General features: G+C 36.3%; 2 protein-coding genes across 2 annotated transcripts in view; one reads left to right on the forward strand and one right to left on the reverse strand.

Moving 5' to 3' along the window:
* Positions 1 to 3,364: 3,364 nt before the first annotated feature.
* On the forward strand, positions 3,365 to 6,450 carry LOC137642415 (uncharacterized). The gene is made up of 3 exons (XM_068374970.1): positions 3,365 to 3,552; positions 3,973 to 4,126; positions 5,961 to 6,450. Exons 1-3 carry the CDS (start codon positions 3,388 to 3,390, stop codon positions 6,077 to 6,079), a joined length of 438 nt encoding a protein of 145 aa, XP_068231071.1. The 5' UTR covers positions 3,365 to 3,387; the 3' UTR covers positions 6,080 to 6,450.
* A 4,444-nt stretch (positions 6,451 to 10,894) lies between these two features.
* Positions 10,895 to 15,073, reverse strand: part of LOC137642423 (uncharacterized) — a 4,379-nt gene continuing 200 nt past the window's right edge. The window contains exons 2-4 of the mRNA XM_068374975.1: positions 14,551 to 14,698; positions 13,232 to 13,376; positions 10,895 to 11,228 (exon numbers count right to left, since the gene is read on the reverse strand). Of these exons, the coding sequence (XP_068231076.1) occupies positions 11,107 to 11,228; positions 13,232 to 13,376; positions 14,551 to 14,698 (415 nt within the window). The 3' untranslated portion in view covers positions 10,895 to 11,106. The remainder of the gene's footprint in view (positions 11,229 to 13,231; positions 13,377 to 14,550; positions 14,699 to 15,073) is intronic.

A 15,073-nucleotide genomic window follows, 5' to 3' on the forward strand; every position in this document is an offset into this window, starting at 1 on the left:
AATGTCTGTTCCTTTTGTCCTTGCGTTAAGGTTACCTAAGGGAAGCTGTTTTTCATACAATCAAAACTCATCAGTGAAAGCACCAATAACATATTTTTATGCCAAAAATCTGGAACCTGTTGACTCATCTAAAACTAACATAGGAGGAGATGGACAAAACAGGAACTCCCCCATCAAACATACGTTAAATCACTCGCTCACTGCAACTAGCAGTTTTTTCCTTGTCAGCTACAACAGCTGTTGCAGCTGACAAGAAAAAACTGCTAGTTGTATTAAGTTAGGACTCATTGAATTCAAGGAAAAATTGCTTCCATTTTCTGGTAGGTACATCACTGAACACAACTTCCCTATTGTCTGTGTGTACATATTTGTATGTGTGTACATACAGTAGAATGATTTCAAACACACACTATTCAGTGTCAAAGCAGAAATATACTACACATACTGTACAGATAGCAAAGGCCGTAGAAGGTCCACTTGATGGTCCAGAAGGTCATATGCGGCCTTAAGGCCGCAGGTTCCCCATCCCTGGCGTAGAGTATTAGTCCCAGAATCAAGGGGTGGACTGTAGACAATACTTAAGGTCCTTGCAGTGTTCTTTCTGCTATTAGTACTAGTTACATCTACTTTTTAACCTTTAACTATACCTGCCTGCTTCCTTTCCTCCATCTTGCTTTCCAACTTCTAAAGTTCTAAAGAATTTCTTCATAGTTCAACTGAGGAGTCCCACTCTCTATAGTCCAATTTTTTTTAGCGAGGCAGATTTGCACCGACTCGCAACGGTGCCCTTTTAGCACAGAAAAGTTTCCTGATCGCTGATTGGTTAGAATTATCTTGTCCAACCAATCAGCGATCAGGAAACTTTTCCCAGCTAAAAGACTGACTCGCAACGGTGCCCTTTTAGCTCGGAAAAGTTTCCTGATCGCTGATTGGTTAGAATTATCTTGCCCAACCAATCAGCGATCAGGAAACTTTTCCGAGCTAAAAGGGCACCGCTGCGAGTCGGTGCAAATATGCATCGCTAAAAGAAATTGTAGTTGCGCTTGGTCGCTGCATGGCATCCAGGTCCCAGTGTTGGGTCTTATGACCCAAATTCAGAATCACTATAAATGGTCCATTGTTGGGCAATTTTTTGTTCATCTTTGTTGTATATCGACCTTTTTAAAACCTTATTGTGCCTAAAATCCTTTGGATTTCACCTTTACCTCAAGGCAAGATTAAAGTTCATCATATATATATATATATATATATATATATATATATATATATATATATATATATATGTGTGTGTGTGTGTGTGTGTGTGTGTGTATACACTAGTGTACGCGAATCGCAAAAGTAACGGCTAAATGTTTATAAAGATATGCGCTCATGCAAACACCCAGATTCAACCCTTCCAACTCCCTCCCCTTTCCTCTCAGGTACCCCCTCTCACTAGGTTATGACTAAATTATTCTCCCCCTACCCGAGGGACGGGAGAGACCAAGGATGCGTCTGGCGATACTGCTGAGCGTGACCGGAATGTATATAGATATTCATACACACACACACACACACACACACATATATATACAGTATATATATATATATATATATATATATATATATATATATATATATATATATATATAATGTATATGTATATATATGTATATACGGCCGAGTGGTTAGAGTTACTTTAACCTCAGTTTCGACTTGGTCCAGGTTCGAATCCTTCGCCATGTAAGCCTAAGTCTTTCAACTCTTCTAGTGCCTTGTGGAGCCCATTCGAAAGTTTGGTGAACTAATCTCTCTTGGCGAGTGCGATGAGCATGCCCAAACCATCTTGATTTATCCCTCACCATGATCTCATCCACATGTGTCACTCGAGTAATCTCTCTTATAGTTTCATTTCTAATTATGTACTGCCATTTAACTCCCAATATTCTTCTGGAGGTCTTGCTCTCAAATCTACAAAATCTCATGGATATTGTTCCATTGTCATACCACGACCATGTCCATACAGGTACGCCAATCTCACTAAACTGATATATAGCCTGATTTTTATAAGTAATTTCAGGCGATTTGATTTACAAAATTTACCTAATCTAGCCGTTGTCTGATTTGCTTTTTTAAGTCTTTCATTAAACTCAAATTCTGAAGATCCTGTATTAGAGAACATACTGTAGTTCCTAAATACTTAAATGATTCTAACTCATTAATCCTTTCTTCTTCCAAAGATATTTCATCTTCCATTGCATTTCCGTTCTCATCATCTTTGTCTTTCTTCTATTTATCTTAAGCTCAACTTCATGTGATATTTCATGCATTCTGGTAAGTAAGCATTGCAAATCCTGTGGTGTTCTGCTAAGAAAGACAGGGTTATCAGTATACTCAAGGTCAGCTAATATCTTGTTACCAATCCAGTCCAAACCTTCTCCACCATCCCCAACTGTTCTATGCATTACATAATCTATGAGGAGGATAAACAACAACCTTGGTGACAACATATTCCCATATATATATATATATATATATATATATATATATATATATATATAGCTAGACACCTGCTCTTTATTATATAGGGGATATATATATATATATATATATATATATATATATATATATATATATATATATATATATATAGCTAGACACCTGCTCTTTATTATATAGGGGATATATATATATATATATATATATATATATATATATATATATATATACATATATATATACACACATATATATATATATATATATATATATATATATATATATATATATATATATATATATCCTACTTGTTCGTGGGTATAATGTAATTAAATAAACCCATGTACGTTTCACCTAAATGTTAATTATGAGTTTCTGTGAAATATATGCATAGTCTTAAAGTAATGATTTTCTTTAAAACTATATGTTTTCTAAGGATTTAAGAAGTTCCTTTTGCGAAGTAGAACTGTATCTCTTATGAGCGTCTTACACGGTCAGTAGGAAGCTCTACACTCTAAAACCTCATACAGAAATCTTATCATAACTAGAATTCTTCTTCTTCTTCTTCTTCCCAGCTGGTTCCCATTTTCTCTGCGCTTCTGCCTCATCAATCTCCTTCTCCTGTAAGTCTCCTCTCACACAGTCCCTCCATCTCTTTCTTGGTCTCCCTCTTCTTCTTCTTCCCTGAACCTCCATCTCCATAGTATGTCTCCCAACGTGGTCCTCATCTTTCCTCATCAGGTGTCCATACCATCTCAGCCTCCCTTCCTGGACTTTCTTTGATATTTCCACCACCTTTGTCGACCCCCTTATGTAGTCATTTTTTATCCGATCCTCTCTTGTCATAACTTATCATAACTAGAATTGACCTTGTTAATTTGACCAACTATGTAACTTTTCTAACAACAAATGAATCTCCACAGAGGCAAAATGACAAAAGTTATGTGGATTTGTACGGTGGTTCTTGTGGCTGTAGTTTCGACCTCATCGGCCCTGAAGTGCCTCAAATGCAGTGACTGTGATAATGAACCAACCACTACTTCCAGCTGCCTTCCGGGAGTTAATCATTGTATGGTAAGAATCCCATTGTTCATCTATATTCAAAGTAACCTTATTAGACAGTTTTTAATATAACTTACTATGGTGTTCGTCAAGTTAGATCATATATTCGTTTTTTTCTTTGATTGTGTGGGTGTGATACAATACCAATAATCTTTACAGTATGTTTTATAAACTTGGTTATATTCTTCACGCATCATTAAGACGAAATATTAGTCGCTTTTTAAAAGAGTTCAGTATGTTATCCCATCATACGTTTCCAGTTTAATTCACTAGATGTAAAAATCATGGTTCTAATAGGTTATCATTTTTATCACAGCATAAAGATAAGATTTCTTCACGACTACTCGCAACAGCTAAGTGAATTTAGAACAGGTCAATGATCTCATTCTTAGGAGTGACATTGCCATAATAACACTGGCCTTGTTTTTCCAGAAATCTACTATTGGGGGTAAAATCAAAAAGAGCTGTGTTCCAGGTGCTGTGTGTAAGCTGAAGGATTTCAACCCCACGGCTATTAATCTCCTGAAGACTCTTAAAGTCTTCAGTGACCATGACTTTAAGAAGATGGTCAGCAACACAGTTCATGGTAAGAATTTTCTCTAAGGTCTGCTGAACACCAGCCATTGAAAAAAAAACAATTTTCTATAATAAAGGGCTCATTAAAGCCTCTGTATCTAAAATATACAATATAATTGCTACACATTGTGCTACCAACAAATCGTGTTGACACGAGAATAGTTACAAATGGTTTCAAATGATTGAAACCTAGATATATATCTACTGTAGTCTCTAGAGCCTTTAAATATGCGTCCCAAGATTATGCAATAATCCGAAAGACTGAAGATATTAAGGTTTTCAAGAGGAAACTGAAGACTTTCTTGTTCTGTAAGGGCTTCGATGATGTAGATTTGACAATAAACGATCAGCATGCGATGTGAAATGCTGAACATCTTGGAATGCATATGGTAAAATTACTTTGAAGGTCCTGTAGAGAGTATGATTTCCGTTGTATATGACCATAAAAGCAGCCCCTAGTAAAGTAAAAGTGCTGTATATCAGGATACATCGATAAATCTGACATTGAAGTATTTTTTTTTCTCGAGGATTTGAAGACATTGTTGTTCCAATTCTATCGCCGCCCTTCAGATGGAATTTTAACTCTTGTTCTCTAAGTGCTTCGACAATAAACGATCAGCATACGATGTAAAATGCTGAAAGTCTTGGAATGCATATGGTAAAATTACTTTGAAGGTCCTGTAGAGAGTATGATTTCAGTTATATAGGACCATAAAAGCAGTCCTTGGTAAAGTAAAAGTGCTGTATATCAGGATACATCGATAAATCTGACATTGAAGTATTTTTTTTCTCTCGAGGTTTTGAAGACATTGTTGTTCCAATTCTATCGCCGCCCTTCAGATGGAATGTTAACTCTTGCAAATACCTTTATAAAGCTCTTGCAAATACCTTTACAAGGCTGTCTCTTGTTCCCTTCATGTGGTTTTGGTATGAGGAAGCCCTGACATTTGGATGCACAAATCATTACCAAATTTTATTGGACTCTTATCAGTAAGCCTCTCTAGTTTAAAAGTTTGTAAATTAATTATAATTAGTTATACTGATTTTGATTCATAACTTATTTCTTTGTCTCTTTTGTTGATATATGTATATTTACATTGATTTATCACTATATTTTCCTAATCTAACGTTCCTTATTATGAAATTGATTCTTTCTTGCAATACTAATGTTTTTGCATTAACATTGAATTACCTCCTTGGTCCCAGCACCTGGCCATTGTCCCAAAATCATTCCATACATTATTTTAATTTTTTGGGAAGGACACTTATTAGCAATATCATTGTGAATGTTCTGGTTATCACAAGTAGCACAATTTTTTTTTGCTCATAGATTTCCGTTGCCACATTCTATATGTAAAGCACTTAAGGCTGCGGCATTAGAGAGAGAGAGAGAGAGAGAGAGAGAGAGAGAGAGAGAGAGAGAGAGAGAGAGAGAGAGAGAGCGCAGGACATATTTTTTTTTTTTTGTGCGCAGGTCGTGTGCAGAAAGATATATCAAACATAATGGAGACTAATATCTGCACTGTAAAACCCTTAGGAAAAGCGTCCTTGTTTTCCAATATTATTGAACGCACTTTGTATTTCCGACCATCTGCTTGATAATTTAGAAATTCTTTCCTGATGAATAAATTTCTTTTCGGGGATATATATATATATATATATATATATATATATATATATATATATATATATATACATATATATATATATATATATATATATATATATATATATATATATATATATTGTTTGTGTGCGTGCGTGCATGTATATATAAACGTGTATAATAATAACAATGTAGCCATTATTATGCCAGACTGAGCTTTCTCTTTCGCCCCCAACAGCTAAGGACAAAGCCATCCACTGCTGTGAAACCGATTTCTGCAACGGATCAACTGACACGAGAGCTTCCCTGGTTGTCCTCGTCTGTCTGCTGCCTCTCTTGTACTTCTTGGGCTACTAAAGACAGTATTAGACTCCCTTTCAAAGAGTTTAACACACTCCTTCAGAGATCCTGACAGCTTTGAACTGCTTACATTGTGATGCCATAGCTAGAAAAATACCTGAACGAAAATCAATTCAGTAAATTAATTCAAATGACTAAAATGTGCCATGAAATGGGCTTAAATGTTCAAACCTGATATATGTGAAAATTTTTACCAAATCACCTGTAAAATGTAGCCATAGGAATTCAAATATTTTTCTTATACCAACAACCTGTCTTAATATACAATTGAGTTTGATATTGTAATGTAAATATTAGTCAGTGTTTTGTTTACTGTTCACACTCCACCTTTTTTTATATGTTATTATTAAATTATTCAGGGTACAGAATGTCCTGTTATTTGCCAGATTTCCCGTCCAGTGCGAGTAATCGAATCTGCTAATGTATAGTGGCGTTAGTTTGCTCTTCACAAACCTTCAAATGTTTTTGTATTATATGTATCTCCTTTTTTGGATAATGCATCGGAAAGGCTGAAGTCTGACATTACCTCAGCATTTAATGTTTGTTTGCATGTTAAATTCCTCAGATTATGTTTAGAATATAGATGGCAATAGCTAGTATAGTTCTGATATAGCTGTCCCCATCCTCTACTTATCATGTAAATGTCAATATGTAAATATCTTACCTTCAACCCTAATGCAGCTATGCTTATCTAGCATAAGTTACTACAATGGGTTTAGTCCCTCCAAAAATATCACCACTGGGAATCGAATGACTTATCTTGCTCTTAGACATATGCTAATCCGTTCAATATTCACCAAGTTCACAGAATCATTAGCTATGATGGGCTCGTATGACCATTCTCTCTCCTAAGTGTAGGCAACACAAACCTTTCCTCCTTTAAATAGGGAGACACAGCTCGGTAGATCAGAAGGCCCCTAAAACTAAACTTTTTCCTCCATAGAAATGTCAATTTTTCCTGGTGTTATATAGGAGCAAAAGAGATCTCCGGCAATCTCCAATCTGTTTCTCATGGGATGAGTAGACTGATAGGGCCTGGCCTGTCCAAGATGAATTGCACATGATCAACTGAAGAAAACCCTTTCCCGCAGGAGAAATCAGTCTTGAATAATGTACCTAGTGTATGATGATCAACGGGTTGGTGTATTTTCCACCATCCTCCTACTCATGAGAGTAGGATGTGGAGAGATGCTCCTTTAGAGTTAAAGAATGGAGCTCAAAAGTGTAGAACGTAGCTCAGAAATATACTAGCATCGTCAGATCCCGCCTGTAATATTTGACCATTTCATTTCCAAGAGAGGATACAGAAAAATAAAGGAAAACAGCCAGTCATTCTGCAATTCATTCCAAAGTTGCATATACATGTTACCATTGACATGATGCTTCTTGTCCAGTGTGGGAGCTGGGCAGGCCCCACAATTACTTAAGCAGCCACCACGGAACCAAGCACAAATGTGTCTAGGGATTTGTGGGTATTTTCCAGATAAAAGATCATGAAGGTGGTTTGGCATATCCAAACCCCAGCCTTCCATACCTTGTTGACTGAAAGTTTTTTCTTAAAGGCCAAGATTCTATACCCTTGACATCATGAGGTCTAGAGCGACCTGGTACTTCAACTTTCTCAACAGTCGAGGCATTTGCTGTGCAAATTGTCTCACGAAGCCAGAAAAAGATAGAGAGTTCCTCGACACCTCTTTCTTGGTCCTGTTATTGTTAACGAGGAGTCGCTGACACTCAGGCCTAAAGTGTAAAGTCTTCAGATAGCACTGCAGAGCCCTCATGGGACACTAAAGTGTATCCTATGCGAGCCACTTGATGCTTCACATAGAGGGGGGATGGAGAAGGGCTTAAACCTGTGTTGAGTTTGCCCATGTGCCCTGACACCAAACTCAGGAGCTCTTTCTACCTGTCAGAGTGGGAGAGTTAGCCAGAGAGACCATGTAACTCTTCATAAATATAAGGCAGCAGAGTGTCTCGAGAGTCAGAGCCTTTACCGAGGCTTATCAAAGGCTCAGACATGAGGTACCAAAATCGGCAAAAATGGTCGAAACTACTCCCGAGCAGTGGTAACTTCTACGAGAAATTGAGCTCTACCCCATTCCGCTGAAACACCATACAAAAGTTTGAGTGGTAACTTTGATAGTAGCGACCGATAGAAGCTTCATTCAGAAGATTAGAACTCCACGATCTGGTCTAGAGATGATCCAAAATGAGAAGTCACACTTTTACAATATAAATTGTAGAGGGTGGCTCACTTTCCCTGACAGAGAGCGCGCAAAAGGACGTTCTCTGTGGATCTCAAGAAAAGAGGCCACCTGCAAGCAACCAGTATCAACCAGTCTCAGTGTAATACCACACGGTAAATTAATGGATAGAACAGGGTTCAACAGAGAAAGGGCAGAACCATCCATACGATCCCATGGTTGTTAAAAGTAAACTTTGAACATAGCCAATGGGGCTGGATAGGGAGAAAATATGGTGAGCTTTCAGTTGTGCATGTAAGAACAGGTTGATCCTTGTCGAACCAAGGCAATCTCTTCTAAAGGCTAGATCAGTGTGACATCACACAAGTAGTGCTTTGCCTAATGCTATTATATGGTTTGAGTGAAGAGGTCGTGCACTTTCTTTCCTATTTTCTGCTGTTATTACCGAATATTTAATTGTTTTTGGACCTATTATCATGTTTTTCTCAAAATTTGATAATTCGATTTGTGGCAAGTGTCTTAACTTACCACAAATTATGTGATGATTAAGCACCATTTGCAATGTTATGTTATACTGGGTTAGAATTCATAAGAAAATTGAAAATATATGATATGGACAGTTACTAAGGTCCTTAAAAATAACTACTGCTCAGCACAAAATAATATAATCCCTGAAAATAGATCATAAGCAGAGGAATTACGGAAAATTGCTAACTGACAAAACAAATTTTAGGAAATATGAAGATCAGGTATTTATAGGTAATTTTTTGTGTTGCTTCAATTACATTGCTATAAGTATTTAGATGTTTTTGGTATTTTTTAAAAATAAAATCTGAATAATTCTGTTCATCTAATATGATTAAACTATACTACAGTCAATGTACTGTAGCTATGACCACAAGTAGCAAAGTAGTGGAAGAACTATTTCATATTTTTATTTTTTTTCAATTGAAAGGATAACCAGAAAAAACTAGTAGCAGACTAATTTTGAGATTATGTGTAGTTATTTTTTATATGCAAATGTAGTCTGGAATTAGGCTACTGCCACTGTTAAGTTTTATGCCATTCTTTAATTTACTACCTTTGTTTTTATCTTTTTCATACCAGAGACTTTTTTCTGGGTATCTTTTGGTGTGCATGGTCTCTTGACTTTCTACAAACTCAATTTATCATCCATTTCCACATACTGCCGACCTACTTATGGGAATTTGTCATCCCCTCCCCCACTAACCAGGGCTTCTTTCGAGACTGCCTTGGTAAACTCCATGAACTGAGTTCTCTAAATTATGCTGGGACCACTTTGACCCCTACAACCCTCCCTTGGTGACTAAGCATGTCTTCTAGTCCATTCTTCTTGTCCGAGATGTATTTGGCTGAACTCTACAGCATGAAATGCCTTCCCAGAAATGCTCGCAGAGCTACACGTAAGCCACTAACTGTTATTGCAACAACCCAACAGATTCTTTCAGTGGTCTTAGAATGATTGCATTGCTTGAAAGGCCGAGTCTCTTATATGCATTGTCGAATCCCTTGTTAGTTGCCCCAAGTTACTACTCTGGCAGTAACCCGAGCAGCAAATAACCAATTTTGAGCCCAGTCCTGGTATCCTCCTACCTTCTGAAAGCAAAGGAGTCTAGGTCTGGGCAACCAAAAACTATGATGCTCCCGTAAGGGAGGAACCACACGTGCTCCTCCAAAAGGAGACACAATGCTGGACAACACTATTATGGTTAAGGGTTAAGTATACTAACAGGGGTCCTTGACAGCAACAGACAGTGCCACAGGCACAGAGGGAACAAGCTTATAGGCCCCAGTCCCCCAGGCACAAAGGAAGGTGTGGCTAACACTACGTTGAACTTGGTAACAACAGCCCCGGGTCAACACTTTCAGTTCTGGGGTAAACTTGTGCCCAAACTTAAGCGTTACATATACGGGTACCGCAGCTATTTCCTCCGGCACAGGTGTTGCCCTAACAGTCCTCTTGGGTACCAAAAGGAACATCACTGACACTGGAGGCCATGACCTGCACTTGGCACTTAGACATGATTGAGAACAATATCGCCCCATAAAAAACGCACAGAGAAGGTGGATTTACATTCGCTTTACTCAAAGCGGTTGCAACGTCCATCCTTTCCACAGCAAGTACAAATTAATATATAATCATCCATTAAAGCTATGAACAGCCAGGATTAACTTCATGCTTGGCAAAAATGAAAAGGTTGCTGCTGAAAATCAAAGCGAGGTTCTTCTTACATGTGGTGGGGAGGGACTTCTCGCCTGAGCACACCTGTCGTTAACTACCTTGATAACTAATTCGAAAGGCGTTCGACCTCTTTTGGAAATCATCTCCCGATTTAAAGGACAAAAGGTTCGTATACCCGTAGGAACAGACAATTTACACGAGAAAGTACAAGGAATATGTAATCACAGGATAAATGTTGAAAACTGTTTTTGTATTGTAAAGAGAACTTTAATCAAATAAAACTATATTGCATTATAAAGTACTGAATTGAAATTGAACAGGCTCTAAATTAAAATAACATCCGATTAACGGATTCACTCTCTGACGACAGTCATGACAAACATGCTAGGGTAATGAATATTCATAAAAGGTTAAGAGGTATATTAGTTATTTATCTTATTTCCAAACAAACTTTTCAAGACTTAACAAATGTTAACAATGATGATGAGGAAATAACTAATTTCATAAAATAGGATAAAACTACAGTGGTTCACATTCCGTACTAGACAACATTGAAAGCGCTTGTAGAAGCTTAAATAATGATTAAAAGTCTTCAATGGAGATGGAGAGAGATCACTTCAACAGCCGAGGACGTACACCAGCAATGACAATATAAAGAGAAGGCCGATGGTCGGTCTCGTGTTGCCGGATCCACTTACATTGCAGAGGTCACCTTTGCAGCAATTAATTGAAGTTTCAGCTGTATCAGAGAAATAAGAAAATTTATTACTATAGGTCATTATAAGAACAGATTCTAATAGAAGCCCCAACAAGCTTTTTCCATATCCTAATAGAACCTCCTAGAAAGTTATTTCCTAAATAAGTTTCAAAATTCTACAGTTTACTTCTATTAGGAACAAATTAAATTCTTATGGATTTGCTGCAAACTATTAATCATATATTTCCAATAGTCATTCAAATTCAAGAGATCAAAATTATTACAATAACTTTGGAAAAAAAAATTATCCGGAATATATCAAGCAAGAGTTTCACCAGTTCGATAATGAAGTTAGTCCAGCAATAATTAATAGCAAAATACCACCACTTTCAAATACTTCCTATGTAGTAGGTTGGCCAGGGCACTAGCCACCCGTTGAGATACTACCGCTAGAGTCAAGAGGTCTTTTGAATGGTCAGACTGTACTACTTTGACCCTTCTCTCTGGTTACGGTTCATTTTCCCTTTGCCTACACCAAAACCTGGCCTAATCTTTACACATTCTCCTCTGTCTTCATACACCGGACAACACAGATTACCAAACAATTCTTACTTCACTGTAATTGTTCAGTGGCAACTTTTCTCTTTGTAAGGGTAGAAGAGACTCTTTAGCTATGGTAAGCAGGTCTTCTAGGAGGACACTAGACTCAAAAATCAAAACAAGAGTTCTCTATCTTAGGTAGTACCACAGCCTCTGTACCATGGTCTTCCACTGTCTTTTGGGTTAAGAGTTCTCTTGCTTGAGGGTACACTTGGGCACACTTCTATGTTAATTCTCTTCCTCTTTGTTAATGTTTATGTAGGAGATATTTTAATCTTGTTGCTCTTATTTAATTTTATTCTTTTTTTCCTTTCCCCACTCAGCTATTTTCCCTGTTGGAGTCCCTGAGCTTAAAGCATAACTTTTATAGCTAGGGTTGTAGCTTAGCAAGTACAACAACAACAACATAATTATAAATAATAAATGAATAAATAAATAAATAATAAATAACAACAACAATAATAACCTGGCATTTACTAGTCAAATATAGTTAGTCTCTTGTATCAATTATCCCCACATGTATGTCGGCACCAATACACACACATTAATTTAATTACAATTTGAGAACATATTGCCCTTCATGACATAGATTGGACGGACAACAGACTTAATAGCAACATTTATGTAATTGTAAAATTTTAATGCTAACATTTGAATAAGTAAATCTTGATTATACTAATTTACGAACATACCCTGTACTATTTAGTGTAATTTACTTTACACTGCAAAATAAAAGCTGTAAATTATGAAATTAAATTAAATAACACTGGCTGCCAATAAAAGCGTGAATTTAATACAAGCTACTCTTACTAACGTTTAAGATACTGAACCAAAATGAACCAAAATATCTAAAAGAATGCCTGAACAAACTAGAACTAGAAACAAATGTTAACATAAGACACATGAGTGACAAACATAGGTTATCCGAACCAAGAACAAATAGTAAATTTGGTGAAAGGGCTTTTAGCTACTGTGCGCCTAGACATTATAATAAACTGCCAACTGAAATGAAGGATCTAAAGGGAGCAATTGAATTTAAAAAGAAACTAAAGACATTACTTTTCACAAGATCATATGATTTGGAAGATGCTACAATCAAAGAATTTTATAAGTTATAATGAAAAAGTTTCGTTAGATTATTGATATGGACCCGCCCGAGAAGTAGTTCACTCGACTTCAGTGGAGGGTTGGATTTAAACCCAAAACAAGTAAACAAGTAAAACGTTGGCGTATTTACCAATATGCTCTTTTGAAGTCTTAACATTGGCAGAGCTCTCAGCGTGGGAGAACACCAAAGCCATTCAAGAGCCTATTATACAGTTAATCAAAATATATACATTTGGGAATCCTAAAATTACTTCAACTAACCCTTGAATTAAAGAGAGTTTTATTTTGAGGGGGTTGGGTGGAGATGAGAACCCCAAAATGACAAACAACTTACTTACCAAGGTCTTCGAGAGTCATGGACTCTATATGCAAGACTTTTGCAATCATTTTCAAGATACCGCTTGTAGCTTTCACTTCTTCCTTTACTTCACAAACAGGTTTTGGGACACAACCTTTCGTAATTTTTCCCATAAAATTTAATACCTGAAAAGAGAGATTACATACTTAAAACTTAAATCTTAAATCCAAAAAAAGAAAAAAAAATGACTATATTCATGTTAACGCAATAAATCTACAATTGAACTATAATTATATCGGAATACTTTTAAATTTATATTAAAAATTACTATAGCGAGCGATTCTCCCATTTTATTATGTAGTGATCAAATATATATACTTAAATTAAAATTAAAAAGTCCGCCAACACTGAGAATGGCTCGTCAGAACTAAGTGTTTCCAAGACAAAAAAAAAAAAAATTATTCTTAATACTTTCGGAAATGGGCGGAGCCTTGTCCAACCAATGCAAACGCTTCAAATATCATACTGTAGGGTCATTTGAAATATCTACTATCCAATACAAATACACAAAACATTACAAATATATATATATGTAAAATAAAATATAAAATATTAATATTTTATATAATATATAAACATATGAAATTTACTGGGAGGAAAACATTACCATTTTTTTTGGGGGGGGGGGGCAATAAAAGAACTTGGTAACCTGACCTAGGACCGTATTAGATTATAATCCTGAAAAAAAAAAAAAAAAAACAATGTACTTTGTACTAAACCTTCATCCAGAAAATGAAAAAAAGGCTACAATTTTATATCTATATTTCACACGTTTACTTTCCAAGCATATCGCTACATCGGTAACAACTGCCCACCAACAGATAAGAAAAATCTTTAAAGTATGAAAACCGATTCATTGCATAGAAATTCATGAACATCTAAATTAAATAGAATATCTGGTACCAATCAATAGCAGATAAAACTAAGCCTTAATGCGTGTGCAACAACTTGTCATCGCCTTCCCAACGCCAGCATCGACTTCGCTGTCTTCAGACGCTACAATACGGCTGTTATTTTAGTCGTTCTATTTTAATTTATTCCGTTACACTTAATTTCATAAGAGATAGGCCTATACGACCAAAACTTAAGAGAATTTTCTACATGCAGATTTAAAGTTGGCGGAATGCTCGATTTGTAAATTGGTCATAAGTAAGAGTTAATATACTAATATTTCCGAGTAGCACTTAGTCTACAAAGCCGCAGGTCTAGAGCAATTAGAAATGCACCTAATTATACAAAGCCGCAGGTCTAGAACAATCAGAAATCCACCTAATTAAGAGAATATTTTTATATACTTACGACACAGCGACGGGAAATAGGACTGCAACCATCGGGCACTCCTAGCCAGTCTCCACAATCACGACATTCGTAGCATTCCAGGCACCAGGAAGTAGTCGAGATTGTGAGCAGTAGTAACGCAGTCCATAGAATTTTGGAGATTTTGTTTCTAGGGAGAAGAAATTTTCATGTAACCATTTATGAAAACGGGGAAAGAAGGTAAATCTGCTGGAACCAACTGGAAACTATGATTATGCCAATTGATATCCGGAAAAGAGAGAAGAAATTTTCATGTAACCATTTATGAAAACGGGGAAAGAAGGTAAATCTGCTGGAACTAACTGGAAACACTATGATTATTACCATTTATATCCGGAAAATAGCAATCACTTATCAAAATCTAAAGATAGGAAATAAACCTCCCAGAAGAGAACAGGAGTAGGCAACACATATAATTCACTAAGTCGATGTTACTAAAGACCTTCATTAAATGTCGAAATTGAGAAGAAAACAAAATGAACATTAATTCCCATAAGGTGATAGA

Source organism: Palaemon carinicauda, chromosome 1 (genome assembly GCF_036898095.1).
Source record: "Palaemon carinicauda isolate YSFRI2023 chromosome 1, ASM3689809v2, whole genome shotgun sequence".
In the NCBI taxonomy this organism is placed as follows: Eukaryota; Metazoa; Arthropoda; class Malacostraca; order Decapoda; family Palaemonidae; genus Palaemon; species Palaemon carinicauda.